A 14,407-nucleotide genomic window follows, 5' to 3' on the forward strand; every position below is an offset into this window, starting at 1 on the left:
TAATTAGGCTTAATTGATAATTTAATTTCTAACTCTTCCAGCTTCTACTTAGGCAATATGACATGCATAGTTAAAATAAAAAAATTACGTAATAAATGATAAGGCCTCAACCGAATTGTCGTTTTCTCTTGCGATCTACAATTCATTCGAGGATTAAGATAAACGACGAGTCGTGACTGGTTAGTGTTTCGGTCCAGTAGTGTTGAATCTGGCCCATAATAAAATCACCGGACCAGATGGATCCAGAACGGCGAAACGGTTAGACTAGGCTATAGAGCGTGAAGTACACATACCCTTAAACCTCAAATGGGCGTGACAGTCTATGGTCGTTAAACAAAACAAAGAAAAGGCCCACCGTTTGAAGCTGTTGTAAAAGCGAGGGAAAAGAGCTTCTCATCAATCCAAATGTCAAGTTCATCGTCTTTTAGACACCGAGTGGCTCTTTCTCTGGTTATTTTTGCTCCATCTGGTCTCGATTTCACGATTCTCTCTCTCTCTCTCTCTCTCTCTCTATATATATATATATATATTGCAATATGTACTTCACTAGCAGAGGTCTCTCTCTTATCTATCTATCTATCTATATTCTCTTGTTAGCCTATTTCATTTTTTTTTTTTCAATTGCTGTTTCTACAGGTTGTTTTGTAGAGTGTGAATTTGAGATATCTCAATTATGCCGCTTTCTAGCTTTCGTGACAGAGTGCATGACATTCTCTCTGTCTATAGAGTCGAGCTTGTTTCTCTTCTCACCAGGTTCATGACCTCTCTCCTTGATAACTAGTTTTGAGCAATGAATTTATCGATTTTATTTATTTTATTTTGTTTTTGGCTAGGCATGTGGCTGAAGGGAAAGGAATATTGCAAACTCATGATCTGTTGTGTGAGCTCGACAATGTAGTTGTAGATGATGAAGCAATGGAGAAGCTTCGCCGCAGTCCTTTTGTTGAAGTCCTTCAATCTACTCAGGTGTTGTACTCGCACTCATCGTAGTAACTTTCTGTTGTGCGATTTAGTTTATAAATGTCATAATCAGAGTCTGCGTATGTTAATTATGCAGGAAGCTATCGTACTGCCTCCATTTGTTGCAATGGCAATTCGGCCAAGACCTGGTGTTTGGGAATATGTTCGTGTTAATGTATATGAACTTAGTGTGGATCATTTGAATGTTTCTGAATTCCTTCGTTTCAAAGAAGATCTCGCGGATGGAGAGTAAGAATTTCTATACTAAGTAAGTTTGGGTTATTTTTGAGTTTAATTTAATTATAGAATAATTCTATTCAGCAATTTTGGATTTTGAAATTTGTAGTAGGTGCGACGAGAGTTATGTGCTTGAACTTGATTTTGAGCCATTTAATGCAACATTTCCTCGGCCAACCCGGTCGTCATCAATAGGAAATGGGGTTCAATTCTTGAACCGTCACCTGTCTTCAGTTATGTTCCGACAAAAAGAAAGTTTGGAGCCTCTGCTTGAATTTCTCCGCACGCATAAGCATGATGGTCATGTAAGTTTTTTAATTGCTTTCCAACAAGTAATTCTTTCATGTTTCAGTTTGTGAAGTTGCACCCATAGCATAAGTTGCCTTCACATTTAAGTTCTCTTCAGAACTTTATTTGCCTCGAGTTTGGTTTCATTGGTACCATTTTCATGATCAGGATCTCTAAATATTCCTGCATATGTTAGTCATGATAGTGATTATTGCTTTTTATAAATCTAAAATGTTTTGATTTTTCCTCTTTGTTCTGTAGGCACTGATGCTTAATGATCGGATACAGAACCTATCCTCACTTCACTATGCTTTAGCACGAGCAGAAGAGCACCTTTCTAAGTTTCCACCTAATACACCATTTTCTGAGTTTGAATTTGAGTAAGCAGCTAAGTTTCTCTTTTCACATATCCGATGTTGCAAAAAATCAAATTTTTGAAGAACACTTTTCACCTTTACTATTAATTTATTTCATTACTTTAATTTTTCACTCCACTGTTCTTAACTCCAGTTTACAATCAATGGGTTTTGAGAGAGGTTGGGGTGACAGGGCAGAACGGGTATCAGAGATGGTGCATTTGCTCATGGACATCCTTCAGGCACCCGATCCCGCTTCCTTAGAGTCATTTCTTGGGATGCTTCCTATGGTCTTCAACGTTGTCATCGTGTCTCCTCATGGCTACTTTGGCCAAGCAAATGTTTTAGGATTGCCAGATACTGGTGGACAGGTATCGATTGGATCATTTCTTGTTTGGCCAAACTTAAGTGTCCAAATATATCCTGTCATTATGCATTTATTTATATCCTAACAAAAACTATTATGAATTTTCCATTTTAGTAAGTCACAGAAAGGGTTTACCTTGTAAATATGTAGTGTATGATACTTCTGCTTATCATTGAGCAGATTGTTTACATTCTTGATCAAGTGCGTGCATTGGAGAATGAGATGGTTTCTAAAATACGAAAACAGGGATTGGATTTTGTCCCAAAAATCCTTATTGTAAGTGTGCTTTACCATTTTTTTTGCTTGAAACAAATCTTCCATTTTCCTCTCTTTCTCAATAAAATATTTGACATGAATTTTCATCTTGAAGTTCATCTTACATTTCCGTGAACGTTGTTTAAGGTCACTCGACTGATACCCCATGCAAAAGGCACAACATGCAACCAAAGACTTGAAAGAATTAGTGGAACAGAAAACACATATATTCTGCGGGTTCCTTTTAGGACTCAGAATGGTATTCTTCGTAAATGGATTTCAAGGTTTGATGTGTGGCCATATTTGGAGACCTTTGCAGATGTAAGCTCTAAATACAGATATTATATATTTCCTTGCACTTTCCAGTATTTTCTTTCTTTCTCTACTGGCATGCTTATTGGTGGTAGAAAATCTATCCAACCTGATTATCTTTGTTGGCTCTTTGACCTTCTAGTGAGCGAATCAGTATACAAGAAAATGTAATAAAATATATACTTGATCCCTCACTTGGGACGCTACCATATGGTGGTATAATGATACTCTGGCTTGTAGACTCTTGGTTTTTGTTTCTTCTAGTTGTGTGAATCTAGCCTTGTGTCATAGTCAAGATGCCTTATTGGAAGCTTTGGAATTTTTTGGTGTGTTAAATATTGGTTGTGATTGAAAAGCATAAATATGTCGAAGTTTGGATAACTGAAGCGTACTTATTTCCATGATAATTGATCAATGAAATCAAACTGATGAGAAAAGTTGAACGGAAGGTAGGAATGTAGAATATCAAGATAATATTGGCACAATCTCACCTAAAGTCCATGTGACAGTAGATAATTGCTATGTATATTTGTGGATTTCATCATTGATTTTTTATTTGGCTATCACCACCAGGATGCATCGAATGAAATTGCTGCTGAGTTGCAGGGAGTTCCAGATCTGATCATTGGTAACTATAGTGATGGAAATCTTGTTGCTTCTCTGTTGTCTTATAAGCTCGGAATTACACAGGTTCGCTGTAGTTTCAAAACTAATATTCTGAAGAGGCAGTACAACAATCAACAATCCTGATCAGTTTAAGAATTTGATTTCTTAAATTGAATTTTCCATGTAGTGTAACATTGCACATGCATTGGAGAAAATTAAATATCCAGATTCTGATATATACTGGAGAAAATACGAGGACAAGTACCATTTTGCAAGTCAGTTTACAGCTGACATCATTGCAATGAATAATGCAGATTTTATCATCACTAGCACATATCAGGAGATTGCAGGAAAGTAAGGTTCTTCTTTGAGGGAAAAAGATATGCTCCAGATTAGTTTGGTCAACCACAATCTCAGTTTTTACCGTTTCCAGCATTGTTAGCTTGACTATTTTGTTCTTTCTTTCAGCAAGAATAACATTGGGCAGTATGAGGGCTACACTGCTTTTACTCTTCCTGGCCTCTATCGAGTTGTTCATGGAATCAATGTTTTCGATCCCAAGTTTAATATTGTCTCTCCAGGAGCAGACTCGTGCATTTATTTTCCATACTCTGATAGGGAAAGAAGACTCACTGCTTTACATGGTGCCATTGAAGAGCTCTTATATGATCCTGAGCAGAATGAGGAGCATATGTGAGTGTCTTTTAATTATGCTAGAAAATTGTTTAGTTGTAATGTTATTAAGGCCTCATTAATATCATCAAGTACTGCTATTTCTCATAGTTGTCGTAGGTGCATAACTACCCAGCTTAGCATTCTGGAAATTCTTCTTTTGTCGGATACATTAGTGAATGTCTAGGTAGTTTGTCTTTGGTGATATAGAAAGTACAACGGTCTAATCCAAAGTGAACTGCAAGCACAACTATTCACTCCATCTTTATGCGTATTCGACTTCCCCTTTGCCCTCCCTTAATTGTTTTTCACAATTCAATCCTGTGGATTAGCAGGAGAAGGTGAAAAGGATTGTGGGTATACTTTGATCTATTCTTGTGCTGCCTCCTCATATGGATTTGAGATCTTATTGAGGGCTAACACTACGTTCAGAATGAGTTTGTAATGGCATGAGATATCCTATGCTTAGTTGATGAAACATTTCGAGTCTAGCTAGGCTTCACAGTTTCTTGTGATTCGAGCCTCCAACATTATCATGTAAGATGTTGATTTCAGATTCTTTTTTCGAGTCCATTTCATTACATGCAATCAACTTTATTCTTCTAGCAATTTGTACTCCTAATGGATAACATAAGTGGCAAAGGTGACAACGTTTGAAACCTATTTATCTTGGTAAATGCAGTGGTTATTTGACCGACCAATCAAAGCCGATTATCTTCTCCATGTCAAGACTTGATAGGGTGAAGAACTTGACAGGACTTGTTGAGTGGTACGGCAAGAGCAGCAAGCTAAGAGAGCTTGTAAATCTTGTTGTGGTTGGTGGTTCTATGGATGTGAATAAATCCAGGGACAGAGAAGAAATGGCCGAGATTAAAAAGATGCATGGCCTCATAACAGAGTATAATTTGGCTGGCCAGTTCCGTTGGGTTGCTGCTCAAATGAATCGTGCTCGTAATGGTGAGCTCTACCGCTACATTGCCGATGCAAAAGGTGTTTTCGTACAGGTATGTGGCGTGTAGATATTGAAATGCTTGCCCCAGCTTGTTTAGAAAGTCCCTTTTAAGCGCATGTATTCTCTGTGGCAGCCAGCTTTCTATGAAGCTTTCGGCCTCACTGTTATAGAAGCAATGACTTGTGGGCTTCCTACCTTTGCCACTTGTCATGGTGGCCCTGCCGAGATCATTGAGCATGGTACTTGTGGGTTCCATATTGATCCCCATCACCCTGATCAGGCTGCTTCACTCTTGATCAACTTCTTTGAACGGTGTAAGGAAGATCCTAGCTACTGGAACACGATTTCTGATGGAGGTCTTAAACGAATTTATGAAAGGTATGCTTTTGCTTTCAAAACTCTCCTTCACCGAATACTATAACTGACTTTGAGCTTAAATGTTCAGGTACACATGGAAAATATATTCTAAGAGGTTGTTGACATTAGCTGGAGTTTATGGCTTCTGGAAGCACGTGTCTAAGCTGGAGAGGAGAGAGATAAGACGATATTTGGAGATGTTTTACATTCTCAAGTTTAACAATCTGGTTAGTAATCTCATTCTCCTCAAGTTTTTAGGTAACAATTGGTTCGAGAAGCAGTCCATTCCCTTTCTCTACCTGAACAATAATTTTTTTTTTTTTTCGTAAAGGTAAAGTCGATTCCGCTAGCAGTTGACGATCAGCAATAAACTTCACGAGTTGAAGAAGCTGGCACCTCTTTTTTTCTTTTTTTACTTGTTAATGTTGACTATGATTTATGCGAAGACTGTTGTTGTTATTTCCTCATTTAGTCATTTTCGTATTTGTAGCAATGCTGTTCTTTCTAAATTTTGCAAATCGTAAAAAACTTAAATACCCTCGTCATATTATTATTTTAAAAGTTTGAAAATGTCAGCTGATGTCCTAAAATGTTTTCTTACCAACAGATTCAATCCTAACGAACATGGACTGCTAAGCATGCAAATAGATGGACAAGTGTCTACTTCTCATGTTTTAGTTTTATGACTCAGGTAAGAAATGCAAGTACGACGATATCATCAGAAAAAAGAAATGATCAGAAGAAGTTGAAGAAAGAAAAAATAGAAGCTTCAGTCAGTAGTAAACCACGGACAAGGAAATAATCTAGTAACTCCTGCAATGATCATAAGCGTGAGATTAGAGCTCCATAATATAAATTCTCAATTACAACAGGCAGCACGAGAATAAAGGTAAAGGGAACACAAAGGGCAAAACCATTTACAATTTACAAATGCTGGAATTCGTTCTGTGTTTTTGTTTGAATGGAAGATTTGGCCAAACTCTGTTACAGATCCTGTCGGCTACGTCTCTCCAAAATCCATCGTCTCCTAGCGCGTGGCCTGCACGCACGTCCACTCAAGCGTAAAACTCAAATCCGCAAGACCACCGCTCTGTAGCACGTTGCCGCCAAAAACAGTATCTGACATTTCTTCTAGAAATTCTGCTAACCAACTGTCTTATCTAATCTAATCTACAACACATCATATCGGCAGAACTCCTCGATATTCTCAAAGCCTGACATCATATTACTCAGAAACGCCATACTCTTCTGTTTTCGCGCATTCATTTTCCTCTTCATATGTTCCAACTCCATAACCACTTAATAAAAACTCCAATTTCTTTCATAAAACAAGAGATCACAGAAATGGCGATCCGTACACCTGACTTGTTAAAACCAGTTCAAGCAGCTCACGAACTTGACCGCGATGCTTTACTTCGCTACATCTCTTCTAACGTCGCTGATTTTCCTGTTTCTCCTTCGACCTTCGTCGTCAAACAGGTAACTATCTCGGATTTTTATACTCTCCTCTTTTTGTTTTATTTAAATAATTAATTAATTAGTTAATCTTTAGTTCGGGCATGGACAATCAAACCCTACGTTTCTGTTGGAAGCTGGTAATGAGGTCACTGTTAAACGATACGTTTTGAGGAAGAAGCCACCTGGAAAATTGCTTCAGTCTGCTCATGCTGTGGACAGAGAGTATATGGTAATCTCGGTTGTTGATTCTCTTCGACTTTCTTTTTTGCTGAAAAAGATAAAATCCTTTACTATCTATTACAAGGCTTTTTCTTTGTTCTTAATATTCTACAGGTTCTGCGAGCGCTGGGCGAGCACACAGATGTTCCAGTTCCAAAAGTGTACTGTTTGTGTACAGATGCAAGTGTAATTGGAACTGCATTTTACATTATGGAGTATTTGGAAGGACGCATTTTTATTGATCCTACGTTACCGGTATACCATTGTCTCTGATTTTTTGTGTGTGCGTGTTTTTTTAAAAAGAGTTAGACCTGGTAAACAAGGCAAAATTAAATTATGTGCAAGAGATCAACTGAATTTGCAAAACCAGGTTATTTTTTTCATTATTCAAAAACTTTCAAAATGCCTTTTTTTTTTTTTCTAAGCTGAAAGAATATCTATGAGCTTTCCAAATACTAAAATTGACTAAATAGAATCCAATTGGCATCTTGAAACTTTCCAAACACACTCAATAATCTGGGTTTCATTGTGAAGTATTGTGATACAAGTTTTGAGGATTGGGAGATTTAAGCTATTAATTTCTTTGATCAGGGAGTAGCACCTCTGAGGAGAAGAGCAATATATCTTGAAACGGCAAGAGTACTGGCTGCTCTTCATACAGCTGATGTAGATGCCATTGGTTTAGGGAAATATGGACGCCGAGATAACTATTGTAAACGCCAGGTGCATGAATTTCATAACTCTGAATATTAGTTCTTGTTATATTGTATAATTTCTCATGTAGAAGAGTGCAATTTATGATAATTCCAGTTGAGGTTTTAATTATTGAGCAGAGAAGCTACCATGTAATGGCGGTGCTTATGATCTACTTTTATTCTTAGGTGGAGAGATGGGCCAAACAATACATTGAATCAACTGGCGAGGGTAAATCTCCTAGATATCCCAAGATGTTGGATCTCATTCATTGGTTGCAGCAAAATATTCCTCCTGAAGATTCTTTGGGAGCATCAGCAGGAATAGTTCATGGAGACTTTCGCATTGATAATGTTGTATTTCATCCCACTGAGGTCTGTTGCTTTTAAAGTTATAAGTTCAAATGCAAATATACTTCATATCAACTTAAACTTGGGTGCTTAGATGTTTTATCGACTGTCTCTTTCTATCAAGTTTTATTATGCGGAAAGAAATGAGGATGCAGTAGCATTTCTGTTTTTGTTATTGTTATTGTAATCAGAGTTTTTCTTTGTGTAAATATATTGGGGCGATTACTATTTTTGAGGCATTACTCTAGTGAGAAACGATTAATGTTGCAGGATCGGGTGATCGGTATTCTTGACTGGGAATTATCTACTCTTGGAAACCAAATGTGTGATGTTGCTTACAGCTGTATGGTATTGAACCCTGTCTTTTCCTCTATATTTAGTTTCTACACTGCGATACAGATGCTTCAATATTCTACTTAAGCAGGTTCTGTTGATTTGAATAGTTGGAAAAGTCTTACCTTTGCTCCTGTGACATATCTAAGTTAATTGTTCTGACTTTTCATGGCAGGCTTACCTTGTGGATATTAACCTTGACAATCCACAAATATGTAAAGGGTTTGAACTTACTGGAATTCCGGAAGGAATTCCTTCACAAGCAGAATATCTGGCAGAATACTGCTCTGCATCAGTAAGACTTGTTCTGAAGCATTTTTCTTATTATTTTGCCAAGGAACATTGTTAAAATTTTAGTTCTTTGTGAGTTTATTTAGGTATTTTGAAGATTTACTTGGTGGGTTTTTGATCTAGTGGGTGATGACTTGGGTACTATAAGTGTATGAAGTATCAATGTTGATAGGCTGAGAATAACATTCAATTAGGTTTTCGGCCTACTTATTTTTGCAGAATGCTTGGAGGGTTGCAAGTTAAAGAACCAGTTGTGCCTCTAAAACTATACTTCGTTATGGTTATGTAGATGATTATCTGTTGATGTTTTGTATATATCCACTGTTTAAAAACTTTGAATGCTCCAATTGTTGCAATCTAGGGAAAACCGTGGCCTGCCAGGGAATGGAAGTTCTATGTTGCCTTTGGTATGTTCCGCGGGGCATCTATCTATGCTGGGGTGCATAGTCGGTGGATTATGGTAATCACTTGAACCACTAAACTTTCATATCTCCATTGCTGAATTTTGGTTGAATCTTTTGTCTTGGAAGGTCAATATGATATTGTTTCATTCCCAAATGTAGGGTAATGCTACAGGAGGTGAGCGTGCTCGAAATGCGGGAAATCAAGCTAATGGCCTGATAGACTTCGCATGGGATTTTATCTCAAAAAAATCAGTCCTTCCAGATCAGCCACCGTCTGGTAGCTCTATCTATTCTTAATTTTATGGATCTATTAACTTTATGATAACTGTAGAATGCTTAATTTAGCACATGAAACCTAAGTAACCAGTTAGAACACTGGGTTGAGAGGAATTGTTAAAAATGTAACAGGGTTCTGATAATACGAACATTATGTAGAGTGGCAGATAAGAAAGAGTAAAATTACACAATAGAGTTCTACACAAGCCTCTTGCCTAAGGGCTTTTTCTCTTCACTCTGCAGCTCCAACTGGACGGGGTTATATAACACAATTTGGCCGGGATAATGAAGTTCAGAGACTTTCAGAAGAAGGCGGGAGGTTTGTTCCGAGCAAAAGGGTGCTGGAGTTGAGGAAAAAATTGATCAAGTTTATGGAAGATCACATTTATCCTTTGGAAAATGAGTTCTACAAGCTTGCTCAGTCCTCGTCACGTTGGACAGTGCATCCAGAAGAGGAGAGGTTGAAGGCACTGGCAAAGCAAGAAGGACTTTGGAACTTGTGGATACCTGTATTTCTTTTCTCATCATTCTTGGCTGTCTTTTAACCATTCCTCACCTTATGTTACAAGTCTAAACCACAAAAACTCATTGACTTTATGTTTTTCTGCAGCTAGATAGTGCTGAAAGAGCTAGAAAACTTATCTTTAATGGAAATAATTCTGCTGTCTCCAGCAATACACATGATCAATTACTTGGTGCGGGCCTCTCAAACCTTGAATATGGATACCTTTGTGAGATCATGGGCCGTTCTGTTTGGGCTCCACAGGTGTTCAACTGCGGTGCACCTGACACGGGAAATATGGAGGTAAAATGAGATTATGTTCTTTAAGGCCTGGAAACATTTGTTAGGGTAGAGGAGTTTGAGATGAGCTGGTTCTATAAAGCTTTTATTGCCTCAACCTCATGGTGGCAATAGCTTGAAAGGCCATGCATCTGAATAGCTTTTTGAAATCTGCATGTAGAATGGTGAGGTATGTTTTGCATTGTGCATTTACATCTATATGCTCTCTTAGTTCATTCCCTTTTACAACATAGGTACTGCTGCGATATGGGAACAAAGAACAACTACTGGAATGGCTCATTCCACTGCTTGAAGGAAAGATCCGTTCTGGATTTGCAATGACAGAACCGCAGGTTGCATCATCTGATGCTACGAATATTGAGTGTTCTATCAGAAGGTAACATTCTGAAGACGGAATGTCCATTTTGAACCAAAAGTAGATAGAATTGTGCTCAATTATTTGCCCCCTAGCATGTTAGTACTTGTGATAGTTATGTGAAGCACAATTTGTTTGCATTTTTGCTTAGTTTTCTGTAATTATTTTTACTTTCCTTGTACAGGAAAGGTGATTCATATATCATTAATGGGAAGAAGTGGTGGACAAGTGGCGCCATGGATCCAAGGTGTAGAGTCCTTATAGTTATGGTTAGTTCTTCCTGAATGATTGGGCTGGGTGGTTCTTATGATTGTCCATTTTTTTAAAATTCATTTGAAAAATATGCAGGGAAAAACTGATTTCAATGCTGCCCAACATAAGCAGCAATCCATGATCTTAGTGGATATCCAGACTCCAGGTGTACAGATAAGGAGACCACTAATGGTTTTTGGTTTTGATGATGCACCTCATGGTCATGCTGAAATTTCATTTGAAAATGTGTGTGTGCCTGCAAAGAATATCCTACTGGGAGAAGGGCGTGGGTTTGAGATTGCCCAGGTAAAGACAGTTCTTTCATTCTGAAGTAGTATAATGGATTAACACGGTGGTAGACAAGCTTGTTTCGATATTTTGATGATCTATGAACAAACTTTTAGTTCAATTTCAAGGCTGTCAACTTGTTGTCAGGGTTGAAGTGCAAGCTTATATACTTATAATTTATAAAGACTTGTATAGACAAGATTTATAAATTTCGCCATGTGTGCCAATTTTCTACCAGTTCTTTATTAGGCATGTGTAATATACTTTAGAACCTCTTGAGATGCTAACACTTCTGAGTTTCTATATTTAAAGTAAATATGGTTGTTAACTGAGAAAATTGATGTACTCAAGCTGGCTGACTTCATATATGGTTTGAAACTTCAGCTTCCAAGTGAATATGACATCATTCATGGCTATTTTTTCTTGCAGGGTAGACTGGGTCCTGGAAGATTGCACCACTGCATGAGATTGATTGGTGCTGCTGAGCGTGGAATGCAATTGATGGTTCAAAGGGCTCTCAGTAGAAGAGTGTTCGGAAAATTGATTGCTGAGCATGGATCATTTCGTTCAGATATTGCGAAGGTATTTTGACTTAGCATTTTGTCAGAGAGTACATTTATCTTGGATTAGTTTTCTTTATATTTACTTGAAGAAAATGGGTAACTGTTAAGTTTCAGCAAAAATCCAGGAATTTCATAGTAGTCCTGTAAAATTGACTGTTTTTAAGCAGTGCCGAGTAGAAGTGGAAGAAACCAGACTGTTGATTTTGGAGGCTGCGGACCAGCTTGATAGGCTTGGGAACAAAAAGGCTCGGGGAACTATTGCAATGGCCAAGGTAAATTTGTTTATCTAAATAATACTGTTGTCAAACTTAATACGATTAAGAATACTAATTAAACAAAGATGGGGAATAATGTGTAACAGGTAGCAGCTCCAAACATGGCATTGAAGGTTCTTGACATGGCAATGCAAGTGCATGGGGCAGCAGGCCTGTCATCGGATACCGTTTTGGCACATCTTTGGGCTACAGCAAGAACATTGAGAATTGCAGATGGCCCTGATGAAGTCCACTTGGGTACCATTGCCAAGTTAGAGTTACAGAGAGCTAAGCTCTGAAAGCATGCGAGTAGAACTTGCCTCGTCTGGGATCTGAAATCTCGGCTGCCGTCACCCTGCAGCAAGCATTAGCAGGAAAACGTAAGCGAGTTTATTTACCTTTAGAAGTTGAAGGAAGAGAGTGGTAAAAATAAAACAATCGAAAAAGGGGAGAAATAATTAACTTTTTTTTTTCTAAAAAATAAAAGAAAAAAGACATGAGAGAGTATAATTATGGATTTTTATAAATGACAAATAAAATTCGCATGATTAACAACACATGTCAATGCCAATGGCAGAATACCACTACTGTTCTGAGATGAGTCTCGGAATCCATTATTTTATTTTTGGACGTCTCTGAATTGACCAACTTATTTTTCTTTTCATTTTCTTTTTTCTCTTAAACAGTTATTATCACTTTTAATGCAAAGAAAAGCGATTCATGCGTACGGCAGGTCCCTACCAGCACCTATTCTATTCTATAACGAGAGTGAATGCATTATAGTTGATAACTCTTCTCTACACACGAGGAAAATAACTAAGGCCAAGTATGATTTTTCTTCTTGTAGACCCTTTTGTTAATATTTTTATCTTTCAATACCAAATAAGAGAAATGCACTACCAAATAAGAGAAATGCACTGTGTAATCAATCAATGAGAAATGGATAAATTGTGTACAAGCCAAAGTAAATAAACAATCAAGCACAATCCTCAAGAGACACCAAATTTACGTGGAAAACTCTCTCAAATTGGAGGGTAAAAAATCACGGGCACACTGGTAAATTTTTACTATATCAACAGAGCGGATACAATTGTTTTTCTCAAGTTTTAGCCCTAAACTTGAGGTATATCTCTATTAATAGAGAGATAATACATTATAGGATATACCTGCTTCACATTCCAATTTCATCCAAATCCAAGCAAACTCAGATTTGAGAAAACTAAGAAATATTCTACTTACAAACTGGAAGAGACTCAATTAAGGTAATGGAATAAAAAAGATCACTTTTTTCTTCGTTTTCTTCTCTTCACCACTTTCTATTTCTTTCTCCTTCTCCTTCTCTCTCTTTTTCTCTCTCTTCTCTTCTCTCTCCTTGATGCACACACAAAAAATGGAAAAAAGGGAAGGGTTTTTTTTTTTTTTTTCCTTTGCCAATTTTTAGGTTGGACCCAACATGGCCCAACATCAACAATCTCCCCCTCCAGCCCATGGAGAAAGGCACACCCATCTTCAAGTCATCACTTGGTATCCATGTCGACAAGCCAGCAACAAAGCTCAAGCTTGTTTCTTGAAACTATCTTCGTCAACATGTCTGATGGATTCTTATCAGTGTGGATTTTCTTCAGCTTCATCTGCTGGTACTCTATAGCATCTCTCAACCAATGAAATCTCACATCAATGTCCTTAGTTCTGAAATGATACGTAGCATTCTTGCTCAAGTCTATGGCACTCTGGCTATCACAGAAAACAACTGCCTCTTCATGTTGCATACCAAGCTCCAAAAGCAATCTAGTCAACCACAATAGCTCCTTGCCAGCTTTGGTGGCTGCAATGTATTCTGCTTCTGTAGTCGACAAAGCCACACATTTCTGCAGTTTGGATTGCCATGGCACGGATCCCTCTATAAAAGTAAACACAAAACCCGAAATAGACTTTCTATGATTCAAATCACTAGCCATATCAGCTTCTGTGTAGCCTTCTAGCACAGATTCACATTTTCCAAAACTCAAACACAACTTGGAAATGCCTCTTAGGTATCTAAGTATCCACTTCACTGCTTCCCAATGTTGTTTTCCAAGATTAGAGAGAAATCTGCTTACCACACCAACTGCATGAGCTATATCTGACCTGGTGCAAACCATCGCATACATCAAACTCCCTATTGCTGAGGAGTATGGCACACTTGACATTTCATCCTTTTCTTTCTCTGTAGATGGACATAGTTTCTTGCTCAGTCTCAAATGGCTAGAAAGTGGACAACTTACTTCCTTTGTCCTTTCACGTTGAATTTCTCAAGCACCCTTTCAATGTACTTCTCCTGTGACAACCAAAGTCTCTTGGCCTTTCTATCACGGGTAATCTGCATGCCCAATATCTGGCGCGCTTGGTCCATGTCCTTCATGTCAAATGACTTGGACATCTCATTCTTCAACATGGCTATCATCTTAGCATCTTGTCCTATAATCAACATATCATCAACATAAAAGAAAAAGGATTAGAAATTTTTC

General features: G+C 37.8%; 2 protein-coding genes across 9 annotated transcripts; both read left to right on the plus strand.

The window, feature by feature from the left end:
• The first annotated feature begins 561 nt into the window (after positions 1–561).
• LOC8278767 (sucrose synthase 2) lies at positions 562–6,691 on the plus strand. 7 transcript variants are annotated; one of them, XR_007217505.1, is made up of 16 exons: positions 562–753; positions 834–966; positions 1,058–1,209; positions 1,307–1,502; positions 1,747–1,865; positions 1,996–2,212; positions 2,389–2,484; positions 2,611–2,784; positions 3,349–3,465; positions 3,569–3,735; positions 3,850–4,074; positions 4,736–5,057; positions 5,139–5,383; positions 5,451–5,589; positions 6,054–6,251; positions 6,353–6,691. XR_007217505.1 is itself a non-coding variant. In XM_015717826.2 (15 exons), exons 1-15 carry the CDS (start codon positions 674–676, stop codon positions 5,730–5,732), a joined length of 2,421 nt encoding a protein of 806 aa, XP_015573312.1. In that variant the 5' UTR covers positions 562–673; the 3' UTR covers positions 5,733–5,937. The 7 variants fall into 7 exon arrangements, 3 of the variants coding, with proteins under 3 accessions (XP_015573312.1, XP_002516963.2, XP_015573315.2); XR_007217506.1 differs by having other exon boundaries at positions 1,310–1,502; XM_015717826.2 differs by lacking the exons at positions 6,054–6,251; positions 6,353–6,691 and adding an exon at positions 5,694–5,937.
• LOC8278766 (probable acyl-CoA dehydrogenase IBR3) lies at positions 6,432–12,813 on the plus strand. Of its 2 annotated transcripts, XR_001535059.2 has the most exons (18): positions 6,432–6,841; positions 6,915–7,049; positions 7,154–7,294; positions 7,631–7,762; positions 7,921–8,106; positions 8,353–8,430; positions 8,591–8,710; positions 9,068–9,166; positions 9,270–9,387; positions 9,630–9,895; positions 9,997–10,191; positions 10,422–10,564; positions 10,728–10,812; positions 10,892–11,101; positions 11,513–11,665; positions 11,814–11,918; positions 12,008–12,280; positions 12,587–12,813. XR_001535059.2 is itself a non-coding variant. In XM_015717825.3 (17 exons), the coding sequence occupies exons 1-17, from the start codon at positions 6,641–6,643 to the stop codon at positions 12,197–12,199; spliced, it is 2,559 nt and encodes an 852-aa protein (XP_015573311.1). In that variant the 5' UTR covers positions 6,432–6,640; the 3' UTR covers positions 12,200–12,522. The 2 variants fall into 2 exon arrangements, 1 of the variants encoding a protein (XP_015573311.1); XM_015717825.3 differs by lacking the exon at positions 12,587–12,813 and having other exon boundaries at positions 12,008–12,522.
• The last annotated feature ends 1,594 nt before the right edge of the window (positions 12,814–14,407 follow it).

Source organism: Ricinus communis, chromosome 9 (assembly GCF_019578655.1).
Source record: "Ricinus communis isolate WT05 ecotype wild-type chromosome 9, ASM1957865v1, whole genome shotgun sequence".
NCBI lineage: Eukaryota > Viridiplantae > Streptophyta > Magnoliopsida > Malpighiales > Euphorbiaceae > Ricinus > Ricinus communis.